Source organism: Gekko japonicus, unplaced genomic scaffold (assembly GCF_001447785.1).
Source record: "Gekko japonicus isolate JY-2015 unplaced genomic scaffold, Gekko_japonicus_V1.1 scaffold103, whole genome shotgun sequence".
Lineage (NCBI taxonomy): Eukaryota > Metazoa > Chordata > Lepidosauria > Squamata > Gekkonidae > Gekko > Gekko japonicus.
In genome coordinates, this window is record NW_015160210.1 from 1,329,969 (window position 1) to 1,343,986 (window position 14,018).

General features: G+C 49.2%; 1 protein-coding gene across 1 annotated transcript in view; it reads right to left on the reverse strand.

Moving 5' to 3' along the window:
- Positions 1 to 1,154: 1,154 nt before the first annotated feature.
- The window catches only part of MYO15A (myosin XVA), a 139,935-nt gene continuing 127,071 nt past the window's right edge, over positions 1,155 to 14,018 (reverse strand). Inside the window, exons 62-66 of the mRNA XM_015409244.1 lie at positions 10,374 to 10,507; positions 9,071 to 9,204; positions 6,569 to 6,702; positions 5,654 to 5,794; positions 1,155 to 1,256 (exon numbers count right to left, since the gene is read on the reverse strand). Coding sequence (XP_015264730.1) covers positions 1,155 to 1,256; positions 5,654 to 5,794; positions 6,569 to 6,702; positions 9,071 to 9,204; positions 10,374 to 10,507 — 645 coding nt within the window. The remainder of the gene's footprint in view (positions 1,257 to 5,653; positions 5,795 to 6,568; positions 6,703 to 9,070; positions 9,205 to 10,373; positions 10,508 to 14,018) is intronic.

The window sequence follows — 14,018 nt, forward strand, 5'->3', positions numbered from 1 at the left end:
TTCCCCAACTCTACCTACGCAATTTTGAGTGCAAATGTATTTTTACAAAACACAGGAAATGGGGGGGGGGGGGGTTTCCTTTAAAAGCCCCCCCCCCCATGGCTATAGGCCTGCTGTTTGCGCCGATGGCCGAAAGGCCAGTTATCGAGTTCAGCTGTTTTTATAAACACGAATGGCTCGATTGCTGGGCAGGCAAGAACCTGAAAACATCTGGTTCTCGGACTCCGATCTGGGCGGCTGTTCTCCCCCTTTTCCAGGGCCTCCAGTGCCAGATGCAGCCCTCTCTCCAGATCTGCTTTCCGCGGCAGTTGAGGACAGTTTGAACCCTTTTTTCGGCTGTACCAGCCGAAACTGCAGTCCAGCAAACCGACACTCAACGGATGATCCTGTCCAGCAAAGCATCTCGAGACGATTCTCCTACGTCCTCAATAGTATTGGATCGCAGGCTTACCACAGGCTTCTAGGCCTTTTGCTAGAAACCAGAGGGACAATTGACGCCCCCAAGCACCATTTGAAATCCCAGGCCCTGATGGCTTCCTCTAAGCAATTGGGTCTATGCGACTTAGAGTTGCCAACTCCGGGTTGGGAAATTGCTGGAGATTTAGGGGTGGAACCTACAGAGAGCAGGGGTTAGAGCGAGGAAGGGAGGGGACCTCAGCAGGGTATAAAGCCATAGAATCTACCCTCCAAATCCGCCATTTTCGCCAGGGGAACTGATCCTTGTAGCCCAGAAACGTGGTGTAATTCCAGGAGATTTCCACCTGGCAGTTGGCAATGGCAACCCTTCAAGATAGGAAACTAAAAAGCAATCTGCATGAAGCCACACATCATGGAATTCGCACTCATATCACTGTCGCTAGCCCACGGGTTCAAATGGCATATTTTGCCCCCTTTCCTATGTGATTGGTTCCAGAGGTTTTTGGGCTCCCCCCAACTCCACTGTATTTGCGATTACAACAGTTTGGGAATTGGCAAGTGTTGACTCCCATTTAACGACTGGACTGTTGGGCCGGATTCCATCGTTACCAGAGACCCTACAGAGATTTGGGCCTGGTGAGGGTACAGCAGACAGGAGCTCTCGCGGTAATCGATCACTGGTTCGCCTGGACTCGTCCGCTCTCTGGAGAGGAAATGGAAAAGAGCAGCTAACCCCATCACAACAGCGTGATCTCGCTCGGCGGCAGCGTGAGCCTCTTCTCTCGTGCGTATAACAAGTTCTCCATGTGCGTCGCAATCACTCGGCAAAGTTCCAATCCCTGGTGGAGGAAACAAGATGGAGAAGTGACTGCACGAAGCGCCATTCCTCTCGTTCCCTCCAGCAGGCATAGAAAGTACGACGTGGACACAGATGTCCACGTTCACATGCAGTCAAAGGTCGATTCCACACGGGCATTTGGGGTCTCTGACATACATCCCTCCCCCTTCCTCGGAATATTCACAAGACACTTTTCCCCCAACCAGTAGAAAAGAGCAAGAGTCCACTATCAAAATTTGTGGCAAAAAGCCCACTTTTCCCCACCCAACTTCGTGGGCACTAGGAAAAGCTATCAGTGAATGTCACGGCGCCGATGGACACCATGTTAGAGACCCCTGTTCTAACGTGTTAGCCATTTTGGCGGGCCTTGTACAAGCAGAAAGGCAGGATGCAAATTCTCAAAATAATAAATAACGATATCGTATGCAGTTTCTCGTGTTCCGTTTTCACCTTCAGGTGCTCCTGGACTATCTCAAAGGGCTCGCCAACACTTCTTAGTGAGCCGTGAGCAGGGGTCATTTCGTAGAAAAAGAGCTAGGGGAACTCATTAGCATCACTCATAGCATATGCCACACCCCCTGACATCAGGGGCCCAGCGGTGGACCTGCAAGGCCAGCGGGAGTGCGAGGAAGCCCCGCCAAGGCCTTCCCTGGCCCCAGGCAGGCAGGGGTGGGGAGAGGCGGGGAGGAAGCAACTTACCCTCCCTCTTCTCCTGCCTCCTCCTGGCTGAATGAGAGCTGGAAGCGGGGTGGCCGGAAGCAGGGGGCGGGGCTTCATCATGTGCCCCGCCCCCTGCACCTCACCCGGGGGAACTGCGTTCCCCCCCGAAATGACCTCTGGCTGTGAGTCACGAAAGCTCATACCCTGCCGCAGTTTTTTCTAGTCTTGAAGGTGCTCCTGGACTCTTTATCTTTTCTGCCGCTACAGACAGTCTAACACGGCCACCCATCTTGATCTACATTTGATCTCTATATACATCTTGATCTATGTTCTTCAGGTACCTGAAGACGTGAGCAGTGACTCACGAAAATCCTCCCCTGCCACAAATGTTGTTAGTCTTGAAGGTGCTCCTGGACCCTTGATCTTTTCTGCTGCTACAGACAGACTAACACGGCCACCCATCTTGATCTACATTTGATCTCTATATACATCTTGATCTATGTTCTTCAGGTACCTGAAGACGTGAGCAGTGACTCACGAAAATCCTCCCCTGCCACAAATGTTGTTAGTCTTGAAGGTGCTCCTGGACCCTTGATCTTTTCTGCTGCTACAGACAGACTAACACGGCCACCCATCTTGATCTACATTTGATCTCTATATACATCTTGATCTATGTTCTTCAGGTACCTGAAGACGTGAGCAGTGACTCACGAAAATCCTCCCCTGCCACAAATGTTGTTAGTCTTGAAGGTGCTCCTGGACCCTTGATCTTTTCTGCTGCTACAGACAGACTAACACGGCCACCCATCTTGATCTACACTTGATCTCTATATACACCTTGATCTATGTTCTTCAGATACCTGGAGAAGTGAGCAGTGACTCACAAAAGCGCCTCCCCTGCCACAAATGTTGTTAGTCTTGAAGGTACTACTGGACCCTTGATCTTTTCTGCCGCTACAGACAGACTATTATTATTATTATTATTATTATTATTACTACTACTACTACTACTACTACTACTACTACTACTACTACTACTACTACATTCAGGTTATACCCCGCTCGAACCCCCCCCAAGGTGTCTCTGAGCGGCTTACATATTTCATTATCCCTATCTATGGGCACACACATGGTCAGGGGTGGGGGCTGCCTACGGCACCCAGTGGTGGGATTCGCTTGTTGTTCCTTCAGCTCGGCTCGGCTTGGCTCCGGCTCGGCTTCTCTCGTCTACTTCTTCAGGTGGCTAACATGGCCACCTATCTTGATCTACATATACATCTTGATCTATGTTCTTCAGATACCTGAAGACGTGAGCAGTGACTCACAAAAGCTCCTCCCCTGCCACAAATTTGATTAGTCTTTAAGGTGCTCCTGGACTCTGGCTCTTGATCTATATCCTTCAGATCTATATCCTTGATCTATATCCTTCAGATATCTGGCTCTTGATCTCTATCCTTCAGATATCTGAAGAAGTGAGCCGTGACTCACAAAAGCCCCTCCACTGCCACAAATGTTGTTAGTCTTGAAGGTGCAACTGGACTCTTGTTCTTTTCTTCCGCTACAGACAGACTAACAGGGCTACCCATCTTGATCTTTCTCCCAACCGTTCATTGCCACAGTTCACCCACCTTTGCTCTGCCCATTAAGAAACCTGTTTTGGTACAATCTTTCCAGAAAGTCAAAGCAGGTTAAGCCCACCGTTTGGACAGGAAAGGGAAGATGTTCATACTTCTCTGCCCTCGTTGGAACCATTCCCTTCCCTCACTACCAGCACACACCACCACCAGTGGACTTTTTGCTCACAGTAGTGGTTAATCATCACCGTGTGGAAACGACCGTAGGTTTTGATTTTTGCAACGAGGGAGAAGTCAGATAATAAAATGTGTAAATCACCTTGGAGAATAAGGTGCGGTGCAACATTTTGAAAAAGTAGATGGTAACCCGGCAGTCAGGATTCCACATTGTTAATCACTTGTGCTCCCCCTAGAGGCGAGGCTGAATTACTGCCACATCAAGTCGCCTTAATATTTCTTCCTCGTAACAAAAATACACACGGGGACCCAAAATGCAATAAGCCCCAAAGGGTTTACTGGAATCGCGCGTGGCCCTTTCCCGGATACGAATAACAGAGTTTGCATTACGCCACGGGAAAGCTACCTACCATCTGAAGGTTAAGCTTCAGAGAAGCAGTGGAGAGAATCAGGACAAAGCGACAGAAAGAGACAGAGGAGGAGGAGGAGGAGAGAAGGGAGAATTATGTAAGTTAAGTGTAATCACAGCAGTTCACAATGTTTCCAACAAAGCGTAGATTTCATAATAATTGTCGAGTTTCTGCCGGAACAGGAGGCTTTCAGCCAAGAAATGCTTTTGTACTGAAGAAAGGCTAAATAAAGCCAGAGACCAATGAATTCTGCTTGTGATGTTCTATCATTCTACCTACAGATTACTTGATTTTTGTTTTTAAAACAATAATTGCAAAATTTTACTCAGGTGGATTTCAAGACCTAATCTTGGTCCTCTACCCTTGGAGTAGGGTTACCAGCTCTGGGTAGGGAATTTTAATTTTTTAAAAAATTATTATTATTAATTTATTAAAAACATTTATTAGCTGCCTTTCTTCCTTATGGCGCTCGAGATGGCTTACCCTATAGACAAAAGTAGATAAAATAAAATATATTAAAACCAAAATTTAAAATCACAGTTTAGGACTTCTTGTAACTTATTCAAAGGTGATTCTAAATAAAACTGTCTTCAACTGCCTCCTAAAGAACAAAAGTGGGGGGGGGGCAGGTGCACTTTGCCTGGGGTGTCAAACTCGGGTCCTCGTTTGCCATAGATTTCACATGTTCTGTTTTCACTGCCTTTGATGCTTTGTTCTTTCACTTTGGGGGATGGGGGGGCAGACTGTGGGAGAGTGTGTGGGTGTGTCAGATTGCTTTCCTATGCTAATGTACGACTGCTTTCCAAGCGGGCCTCCCGACGATGGGAAGAATGCACAACGACCTTGAATGCCAGCCTCTGCTAGCCCGCTTGTAGTAGATAATGTAACTGTAGGTTTGCAGGTGGGGGGAGGAGGGCTAATGGAGCACACTAGGTTTAGGCGGGCTGAATGAATGGATTGATTGGACCTGTCATGGGAGGGGGCGTCTTTGAATCATGTATAATTTCAGAACTGGTGCCAAAGGAGTCAGTTCTGACACGAATGGTCTTAGCTTGTTTGTTCAAGAGTCTGACATGGGGAAGTTGTTCCACAATTGTGGGGCTGCCACTGAAAAGGCCCCGTCTCAAGTTCCCCCCAAGCAAGCTTCTTTGATTGATGGGGCAGTCAGGAGGGTGTCTCCCTGTGATCTTAATTCCCAGGCAGGATTAGGCAGTAGAACTTGCACAGGGCAGTTCCCCTGGAGAGAATGGAAGTTTTGGAGGATGGACTCTATGGCATTATACTCTGCAGAGGTCCCTCAACAAATCCCACCCTCCCCTAGGTTCCATCCCCCCAAATCTCCAGGAATTTCCCAACCCAGACTTGGCAGCCCTATTTCTATTCCTGAACCACCTCAAATTTCCCCCCCAAATTCCTCCAACGGTTTCCCAAAGGACGAATTTCCAATTAGTGCCTCGAATGTCGCTGCAGGCGAAACATCAGTGGCAACTCTCAGCTCAGGTAAGCATAGAAGCATACCGGGGCTTTTCTGTCAGGGAACCCCGACCCTCTTGGGACAAGCGCTTCTCCCGTCATACCTGCTCCAGTTGTAGCTGGGTGACTTTTTGTGACACCAAGTCACCCAGCATGATCTCGACATAGGGGTAGCCGGATCCGGCCGAGGGTCGCTGGGTGCGTGTCGACTGGATCTCCTTCAACGAGAAGGTCGCAACCGGTTCCTGATGGAGGGAGCAGATTCTTGTTAGAACTCAGCCGCCTAAACATAGGATGATCACTTGGGGAGGGGATTCTTCTGGGTGGTGGGAGGCTTTTTTTTGACAGAACCGAACCCTTGCAAGGAACGTGCAGTAGCTCTGGGCAGGAATTCCTTCCCTGCCATCCTTAGGAATTAGGATCTAGGATGCAGGCCAATGACTGGCCATGAAGTCAAGACCACCCTGGTCTAATATGGAAGTCTTAAAGCAGGGTTCCCCAACACAGGGCCCATGGGCACCCTGGCATCTGCTGCAACCTTTCCTGGTGCCCGCCAAGTGTTTTTAGAAAAATGGGCAGGGCCAGGTGGGGCTTTTGCCCAGTGAGGCTTCTGATTGGCCATTGGAGATTTGATTGGCTGTGCAGATTTTTAAAAACATGGCTTTGTCAGTAGCTGCCATCACAGCACAAGGATCTTCACTGAAAGACTGAAAAAAAAAAGCAACGGCAGCCATTTTGTGTGACTGAAAAAAAAAGCAAAGGCAGCCATTTTGTGGCTGCACCCAGAATGGTGTGACAGAATTCCCAAGGTGTCCACAGCCTCAAAAAGACTGGGGACCCCTCTCTTAAAACGCCAGAGAATCATCTGATAGCGATGCCCGGAGGTGGGTAGATGGTCCCTGTTCTCCCCAACCCCGCAGGAATCGGGGCGTTCCCCCCATATTTAGGAGGAGACACCCAGGTTACAACCCACAGGACCAAGGCTCCTGGGGTTTCAGAAACGAGCCAACAGCACCCACGTGGGTTTCTTTGTTCAGGAAGTTGAGTCCATTCTGGTTCACGGCCAAGATGCACGGGGAGACAATGGTGTTGTTGCTGCAGCTCTGGATGTAGAAGAAAGACGAACCAAACATGGGGAAGGCGCTCAGCAGACCTGCATAAAAGAATAGGCCGTGAATAGTCTACAAAGCCATGGGGACCCCCTCTAGGGAAATAATTACGCAGAGAAGGAGGCAAAAGACCTCCTTCAGCAGCAATTTTGTGGCTGCACCCATCATGCCATGTCAGAATTACAAAGGTGCTCACAGGCGGAAACAGGCTTGGGGATCCCTGATTTAGGCCTTTCTGCACCCGTATTTTGCCTCGGTTTCTGAGCGCATCCGATTCTTCCATTCTGCATTCCCTCCCGCTTTCACTTCTACTTTGTGTTGTGGCTTTCTCTGGTTTCTGCATTTGTTTGACAGGAATCTGCATTCAGGCCGCTCCCAGCACACCGTTGCCCTGCAACTACCAAAACTCCTTTTGCTGCGATTCTTTGTTCTCATTTGCTTTCGAATCGCTAATCCTTCCTAAAGTAGAATTGTTTCTGCGGGTATTTAAGTGCTGCCCACTGTCCCTCGTTTCCGCCACTCTCTCTTCAGGCTGACGCTCCCTCCCTGTTCTGTTTTCTTTCCCCTCCTTCTCCAAAGACAAAAGAGGATGTGTCCTCCCGCTCAGGCAAACTTTAAAAAAGCCAGAGAGAACATAAGAAGGAATCAGTAAATATAAAGGACGAGGGGATTCCCTGCTCCCAAATGTGTCAGTTTTGCATGTGTGGGCCTGAATTTCCCCCTCCCTTCCCTTTTGTAGAATCAGGGAGGGAGGGAGGTGTTGGGTCTGCAGTTGAAAGTTTTAAGAGAAGTTTGCCTTTCTCTTCATCTTAGACAAAGCAGCCAATTAGCTCAAAAAATGCTGGTTTTGCTTGTAGATGCAGAATGCATACAGAATGCATACAGGTTGACGCTCTCTCCCTGTTCTGTTTTCTTTCCCTCCTTCTCCAAAGACAAAAGAGGACGTGTCTTCCCACTCAGGCAAACTTTTAAAAAGCCAGAGAAAGCATAAGAAGGAACAAGTAAATATAAAAGACTAGAGGATTCCGTGCTCCCAAATGTGTCAGTCTTGCATGTGTGGGCCTACCCCCTCCCTTCCGTTTCTTTCTGCAGAATCATGGAGAAGGAGGGAGGAGGGGTTGGCAGCTAGTTAGCTCAAAAAATGCGGGTTTTGCTTGTAGATAACAGAATGCATACAGAATATACAATTAAATAAACTGGAGGGGGAACCAGTACAAAGGGAATGTGTGCGACTGCAAAGTCAACCCTTGACTCCGCGGATTCTCCGGAACAAGCTGTTGGTGCACGAAGGGCCTTAAACGTTTGTGTACTGTCTTTTTCCTTGCACAGTGAGGCTAAGGCAGCTTCCGTGTGAATAAGGGAAATAATATTTCCCCTCCAAAAACCTGCAGCGTCACTTAAATTAAAGAGACTGGCAGCGAGCTGATTCAGTGTAAGGTAGTGGTTAGAGTGTTGGACTGGGACACCCAGGTTCAAATCCCCCTTCGCTTTGGGCCCCCACTGGAAAGAAAGGTGGGACCTAATAACTATCATAATAAATAAATAATACAATTAATTTATGGAACTCATTTCTACAAGGTATGGCTATGGCTTAGACAGATATACAAAAAGGCTATTAGCTGCGATAGCAAAATCAAACCTCCATATTCAGAAGCAGTGTACCTGTCAACACTGGCTGCTATAGCGAGGGGAGAAGAAAAGCACTGACGTTTCTTGCCTTCACACCCACTTGGGGACTTCCCAGAATCCTCTTGGTGAGAAAGAAGATTATCAATTCAATGGTTTTTTGGTCTGAATCTAAAAAGGGAGCTTTGACTATCAGAAGTTTATAGCCTGGGAATCTTGTTGGACTTTAAGGTGCTACGGGATTTGATTCTTGTTCCTGCTCAGTGCATGGCTTTTCTGCATTCTCATCTTCCTTGCTTGTAAGTTCCTGTTTCTTCTGGGAAGGGAGTTTCTGTTCTGCCCACGTTTCACTCCCTCTAGTGGTCAATTCGATACTACATTGGTTTATGTCCTGCATTATCTCCATGCAGATTTAAACTACAGGTTTTTATGCCAGACATAAACTAAAGTAAAATGGAATCGACCACTAGAGGGAGTAGAATACATGCAGAACAGACACCCCCTCCCCCATGAAGCAAACGGAACTTACAAGTGAGGAAATGAGAAGGCAAAAAAGCCTCCAGTTCGCCAAGAGCCCTCTCCAGCCTTTCCAATTTGATTGCAGTTTCAAACAGAAGATCCGGGATAACAATTGTGATTTGCAGCGCTCTTACTAGAGAGTAAATTCTGTCGAACTAAGCAGGATTTACTTCTTCTGAGGTCCATGTGAGGATTGGCACTGTCTCTTGTTTGGATTAGGTGGGCATGATCCATCCCCTATAGCAGCCCCACTATCTTGCATCTTACCTAGGAACTGCGCCCGAGCTTGGTGGGCACTCAGTGCCAGCGTCTGTTGTATGTGTTGTGAGGTCAAGTCCAGCCATGTCTGGGCCTCCAGGAGGTGATAGAGCTGAGGAGGGATGTAATCCTGGACCTCCCGTCTGGGGGGGGGAGGGAAATTAAGGAGAGATCACAGGCAATCCAGGGCAAGCTGGCAGAAAATACTAAAGACCCTGTAGAAGCCTGAGTGTCATAAGTCAGTCTGTGCTAAGTGATGGCTCAGATTTATCAGACAAAGAGCTACCTCTGCTGGCCCTGAGCCGGTAACTGAACAGCTGGTAACTGAACTGAGCCAGAAGGAGAACAGCAAGAGATCAGGCGATCAGCTGGTCAGGAGTCACAGCCTACAGCTGAAACTGAGCCCAACACCTTGTAGTTCTGAAGCAGTAAGCAAGTCTTCAGCAGCCACTCCCAGCCCACCTAGCTCACCCGCACCCTTGCAGCACCGACTCTGCCAGAGACACTTAGAGTTGCAAGAAAGGAGAAGAAGTGTGAGAGTCATGGCCTGTCGTCAGCTGTCAACTGAAGAGACGAATGAGTAGTTTCAGGATGACTGCCGGGGAATTGGCTGGGAGCTTAGCTCATTAAAACTGGGCTATAAATTCAGCTGGGAGAAGCAGCAGCTTGTGGATGCAACAAGTGCACTTTGCTACTGAGCCATCAGCCTTGCTGCTACTGGACCTCTGCATCTTTGAACCTTGGACTGGACCTGACAATCGGATTTTCTGGAACCCCTGACCTCGGACTGGACTTGCTGCCTGGAACTCCTTGACCCCAGACTAGACTTTGGTAAACCTGCTCTCTGGGACCTCTGACTTTTGCACTGGACTTTGGTTAGTCTCTGCAACCTTGCCTGTGACCTGCCCCGCTGGACCTCAGCCTATGCCTCCTCAGGAAGCTATACCAGTACAATGAGCCATGCTGGGTACATGACATGAGATGTGTCCCCTTCTCAGCGATCCCTAAAACCTGGAGAGTAGTGGTTAGAGTGTCGGACTAGGATCTGGGAGACCCAGGTTCGGAACCCCCCTCTGCTCTGACACGGAAGCTCGCTGGGTAACCTCGGGCCGGTCACACACTCTCAGCCCAACCTCCCTCACAGTGAAGGGGGAAGACTGAAGCCCCTTCTCCAAGTGCCATGCTTCCAATTCATATTGGGAACCCCACGGGTGGGAACTGAGAATCCGCCACTCGTGTTTGACAGCCGATTCCCGCGTGTCTCCCCTTTTGTCCCGCAACAAGGCTATCGCTCTATCTCCAAGGCACCTACAAGGTAGGCAGGTATACGCTGTCTTTGGCCCGGTGCTGAAGAGCGGCCAGCTTGGAGATCTGCTGGAACTGTTGCTCAGTTGGCTTCACGGAAGGGAGGGTGTTGAAGAGCCCTTTGAGGTAGTCCGGGAGCACCTGAGGGTGAGAACGGAACACCTTGAGAAACAGCACGAGATATCGTTGTTGTTGATCATTTACAGACTTTGCACCCTGCCTTTCTGTCCTTACAAGGGCCACCAAAGCAGCTAACACGTTATAACAGGGGTCCCCAACGTGGCGCCCATGGGTGTCATGACATTCGCTGACACCTTTCCTGGTACCCAACAAGTGTTTTTAAAAAGTGGGCGGGGGAAAGTGGACTTTTGCCCAGCAAGGCTTCTGATTGGCTACTGGAGATTTAAAAAAAAAAAACAGCAGCAGCTGCCACCACAGCACAAGGATCTTCACTGCGTGACTGAAGATAAGCCGTTGCAGCCATTTTGTGTCTGGTTCCACCACCTGCAGCCGCCATTTTGTGGCTGCGCTCACCGCATCCTGTTGAGGTTCCAAAGGCACCCACAGCCTCAAAATTTTTGGGGACCACTGATTTAGAACATACATGATAAAACCACCCTGCGTATAACTGTGATGATAGTGTCCAAAATTTATTCACTACATTTTTATCCCCACCCTTCCTCCATTTAGCTCGTACATCGTCTGCCCCTCCTATATTTTACCATTGATAGCCTCACAACAACCCTACGAGGTAAGTTAGGCTGAACGAGAGAGCCTGGCTGAACATTTATGGCTGAACGAGGATTTGAATTCATCCTCCCCATCCCCAGAGAACTGGGGACTGCATCTCCTCCCCCCCCAGCCTTTCCCCCCCTCCCATAATTCTAGAACTCAGGGGCATGCCGTGGGAAGTTAATTTTCAAGGGGGCAGTATGTCAGCAAGCTGCCAATATGTTTTATTGTCTATCTATGTATGCGCTTGTCTGCTTTCACTTTCCCATGTATGCCTGTTGATGCGCTTAATTTGCCTAGTTGCTGGATCGTCCGTATCTCTCAAGGCCACAGGTGGTTGCTGGCGGGTAGTAGCTTGGGTGATCTCATGGTACTATCCATGAGAAGCGAATATATTATGATTAATTAAAAGGGTTGCTTCCCAGGCTCAATGGCGCGCGCGGGAAATCCCGCAATTGGGCCTCAGCTTTTTGAATTCACTATATTCTCTAGGGCTCCATGTTTCTCTCTCATTCTGAACAGTTGATCCTGTTATGCACCTATTGCTTCAAATAAAGTAAGCAAGAAATTGCAAGTAGATAAATAGGTACCACTTCGGTGGGAAGGTAACAGCGCTCCGTGAGCCTCGGTGTTTAGTCATGCCGGCCACAGGACCACGGAAAAAATATTTGGACAGCGCTCGCTTGGAAACAGAGATGAGCACCGCCCCCTAGAGTTGGATTTGACTGGCTTTTGAGCAAGGGAAACATTTACCTTTATGTTGACTAAAGAGAACCTCCATATTCCCAGATAGTCAACCTCTTTATCATAAGAACATAAGAGATGCCAATCTTGGATCAGGCCAAAGGCCCATCCAGTCCAACACTCTGTGTCACACAGTGGCCAGAAATACCAGGTGCCATCAGGAGGTCCACCAGTGGGGCCAGGACATTAGAAGCCCTCCCACTGTTTACCCCCCCCCCCAAGCACCAAGAAGACAGAGCACCACTTGCCCCAGAGCCCCTATCTATACCTTGTGGCTAATAGCCACTGATGGACCTCTGTTCCATTTGTTGTTCAGTCGCACAGTTGAGTCCGACTCTTCGCGACCCCATGGACCAGATCACGCCAGGCCTTCCTGTCTTCCGCCGTCCTCTGAAGTTTGCTCAACTTCATGTTAGTTGCATCGGTGACACTGTCTAACCATCTCATCCTTTGCCGTTCCCATCTTCTTTGACCTTCAATCTTTCCCAGCATCAGGGTCTTCTCCAGTGAGTGCTCCCTTCTCATTGGGTGGCCAAAGTATTTGAGCTTCAGTTTCATTATCTGGCCTTCCAGGGAACAGTCAGGGTTGATTTCTTTTAGGATTGACTGATTTGATCTTCTTGCAGTCCAAGGGACTCTGCTCCAGATGTGTATCTAATTCCCTTTTGAAGCCGTCCATGCTTGTAGCCGCCGCCACCTCCTGTGGTGCTAGGAGGCAACATTGGGGGAAGGTCTTGGCCTCTGTGCTCCGTTTGTTGTATACCCCAGGCAACTGGTTGGCCGCCGTGTGAAACAGAATCCTGGACTAGATGGAACCACTGGTCCTATCCGGCAGGGCTCTTCCTATCTTCGAACTGAGACAAAACCCAGTACAGTAGTCGTGTGGGGAACTGGTTCAGTGCCAGACAAATGGCAGTTTTCGGAATCAGCAGCAATCTAAATCTCTGGGGTTGCAGATGACAGAAAAACCTTATTCCAAGTAAAAGAGCCGGATTTGAGTCCTGTAGCACCTTAGAGAGCAACAAGGTTTTCGGACTATGAGCTTTTGAGAGTTAAAACTCATGCCCCCCAAGTCTCTAACTTGCTACTGGACTTGAATTCGGCTCTTCCACTGCAGATCAACACGGCTACCCTCCTGAAACTTACCCCAAGGGCCAGGGGAATATTTTAGTGCCCCTCTAAAGTGGGGCAATGATAGTAATGCGGATGAAATTACAAACACACACACACACTGGTACTTGTAGTTTATGAAGGAAATGTGAACAGCATGAAGGGACATTCTATCCTATGTGGTGGACACGCAAGAAAGCTAAAAAATTCTGGGTACAAATACCATTATTAATTCAGAAGATTTTAAAGATTAATGTACAATTGAAACCAGAGTCCTTTCTTTTGGGACTAACGGACAAACAGCTGGAAAGGAATTACGGAACTTTTGTTTTTATATATGATAACGGCAGAAAGACTATTCTGTGCATAGAAAAGAAGTTATGGGACTTTGTTTTTATATATGACAAGGGGTGGGACCCGCGATACTCGCAGGGGGGGGATCTCCACACATGAGGCAGAGGAGGAAGCAGGAGGAGGAGGTAAGTTCCCCCTCATCCCGCCGGTTCCTCCCCCGTCTCCTCCATCCCCCTGTTCGATCTCCCCCCCTTGCCTTCCCCCCCCGGCTCGCCGCTCGGGCCTCGCTGCTCTTTCTCCCCCCCGCCTCCAAAGCGAGGCCCGAGCAGCTTGCCGCTCGGGCCTCACTTCTCTCTCCCCCCCCCCAAGCAGCAGCAGCGGCGGCGGTGAGGGAGTTCGCAGAGCATTCCCTGCGCATGCGCAGGGGACGCTCTGTCACTTTTGGGGGGATTTAAGTATCCCCCGATATTTTTTCCGGGTTTTTAGATTTTTGTGCACACCTGGGGGCTGCCCCAAGTGTGCACGAAAATCTCCCTCCCTCCAGGTGCCCCCAATGCGCGGATTTAGGTATCCGCACGCACGGGGGCGACTTCACTATTAGTATATAGACAAGAAAGAAGACCCGCGAAACTCGCGGGGGGGAACTCCAAACTGAGCTGCCGGAGGAGGAACCAGCAGGAGCAGGTAAGCTTCCCCCCCCATCCTGCCGGTTCCTCCCTGTCCTCCCCCCCCCCGCTGGATCTCCCCCCCGCCTCCCCCCCTACGAACCGTC